The following is an 8,075-nucleotide window of genomic DNA, read 5'->3' as shown; positions in this document are numbered from 1 at the left end:
GGGTGGAACAATGGCATATAAAACCAAAAGCACCATGATGGGAGTGATTGATATATTTAAATGATTCCAAACTAATGACTGTGATGGTTAATTTCACATGTAGACTGGGCTAAGAGATGCCCAGATAGCTGGTAAAGCGTCACTTCTGTATGTTCTGCATGGCTCTTCAGTGAAGAGATTAGCACTTGCATCAGTAGACTGAGTAAAGGGCGCCTTCACCACTGCAGGCGGGAGCACCCAAACCACTGAGAGCCCAAATTCAACAAAAGAGCAGAGTAAGGGTGAACTTACTCTCTCTGCTTGAGCAGATGCATCCGTCTTCTCTTGCTTTGGGACATCTGACATGGGCACTCCTGGTTCCCAGGCTTTCGAACCCAGACTCAACCATATTCCCCGTTCTCCATCTTGCAGACGGCCCACCTGACAGATCGTGGGATTCCTCAGCCTCCATAGCCAGATGAATGAGTTCCTCTACTAAGAGCTGTACACATACCTCCTATCGGTTCTATTACTCTGCAGAACCCTCACTAATACTAGGACGTAACAAATTAAAGGAAATTACAGTCTAGGAGAAGTTTGTCATCATACATGAAATAGACAATGAATTAGTATCCTGAATATCACATAACTTCTACATAACAACAACAAAAAATAGTCAAACCAAAAAAAGTAGGCAGAGCTTTAGAATAGGTAATTCAGAAAAGAGGAAATCCAAATGGCCAATAAATACAAGAAGATGTGCATGATCACTAGTAATCAGAGAAGCTATTCTCTGCCCATTTTGATTAGGTCTGACAATATAAAAAAGTGGGTCAAGATATGGAGAAACCAGAACTCTTGCACACTGCCAATAGAGCTGGAAATTGGAGGGCAAGGTGGCTTTTCCTAAAAAGTTAAAAGTGAACATAAATACAACCCAGAAATCCTATATACAAAGCTGTTCTGTGAAGCATACTTTGAAATAACAAAGATTTGCAAATAACCCTATTGTCCATCAGCACCAGAACGAATAAAATAAAATAAATTACACAGATCTAGTGGACTTCGTTGAACTAACTAGGGACTATAGATAGGAAAGTCTTTAGATCTTGATACTGTAATATTGACTTTTTTAAAAGGTGATGGTGGGGGTATGTTGTTTAAACCACACAACATACTCCTTTCCGTTTCGTAGCCTTTTGTCTCCAAACTTGATGAATATACACTGGACTCGTGATTGTTATTTCTCAGAAGTGGAGAGAGGCCTAGGAGAGATCGTGGCAGTGAGACAAAGGTGGCTCTATCCTTGCCTTTATTTAACTGTCATTGTCAATGTCCCTTGCTTTTCCAAGATTAAGTATAGCAACAACTTACTGGACATGGAAGAACAGCTGGATCTGGGCATCTTTTCTTGAGAAGAGTGGTCCAGATTGTGAGTATCCAAATTGAGTGTGTCACTTGCCTTGAAATAAAATAGAATTTTTAATAGAATTGCTTGATGAACCCCCTTCATTACCACTCTCAGCTCCTGATCCTTTCAAGAAGACTAACTTTTTTATAATGGAAATATAGTTGATTTGCAATATTTTGTTAGTTGCAGGTGTACAGAAAAGTGATTGTTATATACATATTTTTTCAGATTATTTTTCATAATAGCTTATTGTAAGATATTGAATACACTTCCCTGTGCTATATAGCAAATCCTTGTGGGTTTTTTTGTTTTGTTTTTGTTTGTTTTGGTTTTTTTTTTACAAATCCTTATTGCTTATCTGTTTTCTGTACAATAGTGTGTATCTGTTAATCCCATACACCTAATTTATCCCTCCCCTGCTCCTTTTCCCCTTAGCTAACCACAAGTTTGTTTTCTCTGTCTTTGAGTCTGTTTCTGTTTTGTATATAGATTCACTTGTATTGTTTTTTAGATTACACAGGTAAGTGATATATTTGTCTTTTTCTGTCTTACTTCACTTAGTATGACATTCTCTAGGTCCATCTATGCTGCTGCAAGTGGCAATATATCATCTTTTTGTGGCTGAGTAATATTCCATGGTATGTATATACCACTTCTTCTTAAACCAATCACCTGTTGATGGCCCTTGGTGTGTTTCCATGTCTTGGCTATTGTAAATAGGGCTGCTGTGAACACTGGGGTGCATGTATCTTTTCGAATTAGAGTTTTCGTCTTTTCCGGATATACGCCTAGGAATGGGATTGTTGGACCATATGGTAGCTCTATTTTTAGTTTTTTTAAGCAACCTCCATACAGTTTTCCATAGTGGCTGAACCAATTTGCATTCCCACCGAAAGTGTAAGAGGGTTCCCTTTCATCCACACCCTCTCCAGCATTTATTATTTGTAGACTTTTTGACGATGGCCATTCTGACAGGTGTGAAGTGACACCTCTCTGTGGTTTTGATTTGCATTTCTCTAATAATTAGCGATGTTGAGCATCTTTTCATGGGTCTGTTGGCCATTTGTATATCTTCTTTTGAGAAATGCCTCCTTAGGTCAAGAAGACTAATTTAGGAACCAGTATACTGGTAAACCTAAACTGTATTTTTAACATTGCTACTCTTTATTAGGCAAAGGAAATTTTGTTTCCAGTATAAAAGTGAGTGAAAAACATAAGGAGTATAGTGGAAGAAATATTCTCTGAAATTTATTTTTGTTTCTTGGCCTTCAAAACCCCCAATTTTGTTATCCTAGGCTATTTGGAGCGTGTATCTGCCGGGAAGAGATTGTGATATCCCTGAAATATAACAAGGAAAATTTCAGTTTCTAAAATTTAAAATGGCAATATGAGCCAGGCTACTGTCTTCACAGAGACTTTTCAGAGTTCCCTTATTTCTCTGCACTGCCATATCCACAACTGACCTAAATGAAAGGACCAAAAGCCCTCAAGATCTCAGTTCCTTATCACATGAAAGTTTACTCCTTGCTCATATGAGATCTACTATGGTCCACTTGCTCTCCAGGGCTGCTGCCTTCCCAGTAATTCCAGTCTGCTTCCATCATGCGGTTCCACCGTCTCAATACAGGGCTTAATCATCTTTCCAGCCAAGCATCTCACTGCCATCCTCCACTGAGGATCCTGAGTTCAGTCTCTCAGCTTCAGTTTTCCACAGAATATACTACCACACAGTTGCCTAGCTGCATGGTGATAGGGATGAGATGTGGGCTTTTGCTACTCCTCAATCAGAACTTCAAACAAGTCTAACTTTTTCATTAGTCCTGCCTTTAGTTTTACATGGTGCTTCAAATTCCAGAATCTTACTGAACTTCTGTAGGGGAGAGCTGGAGGGAAGAGAGATGTGGTTTGATTCTCTGAATTGTTTCCTTCTGCATGCAACCTATCATGTTCAATTTCCAAAATTTATTCTGAGTTTGGCCACTTCTGTGCATCTTCAACACTATGGCCTAAGTCAGTAACCATCAATTCTCACCTGCATTACTTAGGTGTTGTAACTAACTACTTCTCCTGCCCCCAAGGGGTCCACAGAACAATTAAGGTGATTAGTTAGATATGTAAAGTATATCATGTCAAGTGCTCTTTTAAACTTCCAATGCCTTCTCATTTCAAGTTGAAAAAAACTCAAATATTTCACATGAGCTACAAGGTCCTGCATACCCTGGACCCTGCCTCTCCCTTCTCAGTGCCCCAGACACAAATGAGCTTCCTCTCTGTCCACACAAGAACACCAAGCTCTATGTTAGGGCCGTTACACTTGCTGTTTCATCCTAGTGGAAATCAGCTCTGGACCTTCCTTCTTGTCATTTGGGACTCAGAAAGGTCTCCTGCTCTATGAAGTATTCCCTGCCCACCGGAACCACACTGCCCATTCTGCACTAGCATCCCATCCCCTTTAATCTCTTCACAGAACATATGCCCACTTGAAATTGTCTTGTTCCTTTATTTGTGGATTTGTTTCTTGGGATGTATCAATGACCTAACCATGTGAAATATACATACAGCATTGAGAAGGCAGTGGAGACTTGCAGAGAAGATTTTCACATGCTGGCACTTTTTGTCCTCTGTTTGCTCATCTCTCCTAGCAACTTGGATCAGCCAAGTGCCAGGTGATTTCCACCAAGTCATCCTTCAGATAGGCCTGCAAACAAAACCCCCCAACCCAGCCAGCCAGCTGGAACCCAACAATCAACCCCAAACTCACTCACCAACATCACACAAGGCAACAAGCTCAGAAAAATAAGTTTTGCTTGAAATGTTTTGATACAATTATTAAGAAAAGTGCAGAAAAAACGACCACCTCTCCGTTGACTGACTGAACAACCCAGAAAATAAAGTCAGATTTTAACATTCTGGTTACTTTTAATATATTTAATAAACTCAGATTTTAACATTCTAGTTACCATACTGGCAGAGAACATATTTTCAATACATCAAAGACTCAGAAAGATTATCAATTATTATCTTAGTCTCTACTGACCTAATTGGTCAAAAGGACCTAATTTGGCAAGAAAAGTGGGAAGAGAAGGGGGAAGAGGAAAAGGAGAGAGACTGGAGGGTAATGAAAGCCCAGAGTTCTTTAGAAGTTCAGCAGCATCCAGAGCTGGCCCACAGGATGGGAGTGTGAGGTAGATTGGGCTCTGGCGACCTCAGCAGGATCTAGTTCCCAGAGCCACTAGAGTGTCCAGTGCATGAAACCTCAGTTTGTGACACAGGAGTTAGCAGTGTCCAAGGATTCCAGGGTCTGGAAGGAAGAACAAACTTTGGAGAATTTGGTAAACACCACAGACCCAGCACGTCCAGCGGCAGCACAGGAGGCACTCTCACGCAAGACTAGTGACCTGCAAATACCCAAAGCTCTGAAATGTAAATATGACCAGTCTCAAAGGATCCCCACGCAGGAGCAGTGGGGTAGAAAGGCATCCCCTGGGCTTAGGGGACGGGGCCACAACCACAGCCAGAAGCCGTGGCGGGATGCTGGAGCCCAGGGCTGAGCGGGGCGGCGCTGTCCGGCGAGGGTGCCTCCACAGGCAGGGGCGGAGCCTCGGGGTCCTGATCTGTGTCTAACGAAAGCCTCCTCTTAGCCCTGGGGGGAGCAGCTGGCTCCTGAGGGCCCTGTTCCCAAGGACGACGACGAGGGCCACATCTTCCAGCTGGGTGGCGATCCGGGGCGGATGGACCTGCGGTCGGCGGCTGGGTCGGGCCGGGCTCGCCGGAGGTGCTGGTGGCCGCAGCCCCGAACTGGGCGGCAGAGCACGACCCCCGGGCCGGCGAGGGGCGCCGGCACCCAGCACGCACAGGGACTCGGGGGCTGGTCCCTGCGCCCGCGGCTACAGCCCTGCGGGGGCGCAGAGCGCGGCGGGGCAGGTGGTGCCTCGTGGCGAGAGCGGCTCCCAGGGGCGCGCGGACCTCCCTCCAGGCGTTCAGGACCTGGCTGTCGGGCGCCGTGGGCTGCGTGTGGTCCACCACGGTCCGCTCCTGCCCGCGTTTCCACAGCTCGTAGCGCTCCGGTTGCAGGATGCGCACGAAGGCGTCCATGGAGAAGGCGACCCGGGCCTCCCCGCAGCTGCACTGCGAGGCCGCTTTGCCATAATCGATCCAGCGCGGGCAGGCGAAATTGATGGCCTCCGCGCAGTTGAAGCCATGGTTGAAGCCAGAGTGGTAGCCATAGGGAAAGGTCACGATGAACTCCCCAGCCTCCTGAGTGACCCGATCGAAGGGGATGCCGTTGTCCTTGAGGACCGTGGGCGAGATGAGAGCCACCTTGTGCCGCAGGAAGGCCTCACAGCCCCGCGCGCTGCCCGGGAAAAGCTGCCTGGCCAGGCGTTCCAGGCGCCGGCCGTGCTCCGGGGGCACCGCGTACCACGTCTTGGGCTCCCCGAAGTGCAGGTAGTTGATGCTGTAAAGGTCCATGTCCTCCGTGTGCCAGGCGAAGGCGGTCTTCCACATGCCGAAGTACAGGTAGGGGGTGTTGACGCCCTCGATGACCACTCCGCACTCCTGCTCCAGCAGGTCCTGAATGGTTCCCAGGTGTCCAAGGTTCCACTGCTCCGTGTTTTGATCGAATAAGGAGCCACTCACGTCCGCACCATATACTGGTGAATCATAGAGGCGTGTTTTCCAATATTTTCGCTCCAGGTCCTTAAAATCAAAGTGTGGTGGCGTCCGGTATTTTTCACTATTTGCTAAGTGGTGGTACTCACCCACGGTCATGGCTTTCTTCTTTTTGTGGTATTGAGTAAACACACCTGCCTGCCCAGAAGTCACCTGCTGGAGGGGAGCGGCTATTAAGATGTCATTGATATCATCATAGGTCTGTCTGGCTTTCCAGTCCTTGGGTGGAATGATCTTCGCCACGCCTGCTCGGTGTGCACCTTGGGATTCCATATAAGCAATGTATTTATCGAAATCATTAAACTCTTCTTTGGTTGGATGAAATACCATTATTCTACAACTTGGGTTCTGGGCCCAGTTGGACTTAGACTTCATAGCTTTCATTAATAAGCGGGAACCTCCCAAGTTCTGATGTATGTTCTGGGCAGGTGAGGATGCTGGAAAACACTACTTTTTCAAAAATGGGTTGGAGTATATCAGCAGGAGCCCGCAGTAGACTTTAATGCAATGAGTTGATAATATTTCTTAGGCTTGCTGATTCTCCAGGGGACTCCACGCTGGGCAGAAGCCTTGCTCAGGACTGATGCCGGCTGAGCCTGCAAGTCTGTGATGTCCTTGGTTGACACTTGGCTCTGTCCTCTTGAGATCTAGTGAATCACCCAGCCCTGGCTGGGTATCCCAAATGCAGTGTCTTCAGGGCAGAATTGAAAGCAAAACCTAAAAAGAAAAAGAATAGAGACAGGTTGAAAACTGATGGTTGGAAATAGTTACAAGGGAACTACAAAGAAAACACCACCATGGACTTTAATTGCATATTCCAATAAAGGCGAAAATTTCATAAGTTTGACAATACAAGAAATGGTGTTGTTGTGAACAATGGAAATTCTTGTACTCTAGTAAGGAGAACGGAAATCATTACATTCACTTTGAAAACCTATTTGGACAGTATCCACTAAAATTGAACTTACCCATGTGCTATGATTCATGCCTAGGATATGTGTATGTCTGTGCAATGAAAGTCAAGTCCAAGAATGTTCAGAACAACGTGATTTCAGTAGTCAAACACTGGAAACAACTCAAATGCCAGTCAACATTAGAATGGATAAGTACATTGTAGTATATTCATACAATGGAATACAATACAGGAATGAGATCAACAAAAACTACATGAAAATTAAAGAATAATTCTATAAACATAATACTGAGCAAAATTATCCGGACTCAAAAGAATACCTATTCTATGCTTCCATTTATATAAAGATAAAAAGGTACCTATAAGATGATGATATTTTTTGGTACCAACGTAATCTATGTTAGAAGTCAGAGTAGTGGTTACCTTTTTGAAAGAGAGAGGTTGTGAGTGGGGCTGTGAGGAAGTCTCTAGAATAATGTGAATATTCTGTTGTGAACCCAGGTACTGGTTACACAGCCATCAGAATGACTCATTGTCATAATTCTTCAAGTTATGATGATTTTCACAAATTTCTATGAAATCAATTTTTAAAAATTTATTTAAATTATTTAAATAAATTTAAAATTATAGTTTAGGGTGAAAAGCATTAAAACAGAATGATATCTTTCATTGTACCAAAAGGAAAAAGAAGGGTGATTGAAAATATATGAACTAAACATTCAATTGAAGAAACTATAAAATAGAAGAAGAGAAAGAAGGGGTAGGAGTCAAAAAATAACAAAGAATAAAGACAAAATTAACGAAAGAAAACACATACAAGACAGAACACTGATGACCAAAAATATTCTTGGAAGAAATTAATGATAGCAATACACCCTGGGCGTAACTGAGCATAAGAAAGAAGGGGAAAATAAACCACTAGGAATGAAATAGTGCACAAAAGAATTTTTAAAATCTCGAAAGAGAATCTTAGGAGAAACTTGCCAGCAACATTTTCAAAAGACAAGAGAAAAGAATAAATTTCTGGAGAGGAAACATATCCAAAATGGATGCAAGAAACACCAGAAAGCTTGAATAACACCCCAGTATAAGAAGCTGGTT

General features: G+C 43.7%; 1 protein-coding gene across 1 annotated transcript; it reads right to left on the bottom strand.

Annotated features, from left to right (window-relative positions):
- Window positions 1–4,879: 4,879 nt before the first annotated feature.
- Window positions 4,880–6,445, bottom strand: LOC132369719 (lysine-specific demethylase 4D-like). Its single transcript, XM_059929392.1, has one exon. The coding sequence runs from the start codon at window positions 6,443–6,445 to the stop codon at window positions 4,880–4,882; it is 1,566 nt and encodes a 521-aa protein (XP_059785375.1).
- Window positions 6,446–8,075: the final 1,630 nt, after the last annotated feature.

Source organism: Balaenoptera ricei, chromosome 8 (genome assembly GCF_028023285.1).
Source record: "Balaenoptera ricei isolate mBalRic1 chromosome 8, mBalRic1.hap2, whole genome shotgun sequence".
Taxonomy (NCBI): domain Eukaryota; kingdom Metazoa; phylum Chordata; class Mammalia; order Artiodactyla; family Balaenopteridae; genus Balaenoptera; species Balaenoptera ricei.
Note: the sequence above shows the minus strand (reverse complement) of the source record. Positions and strands in the feature narration are given on the sequence as shown.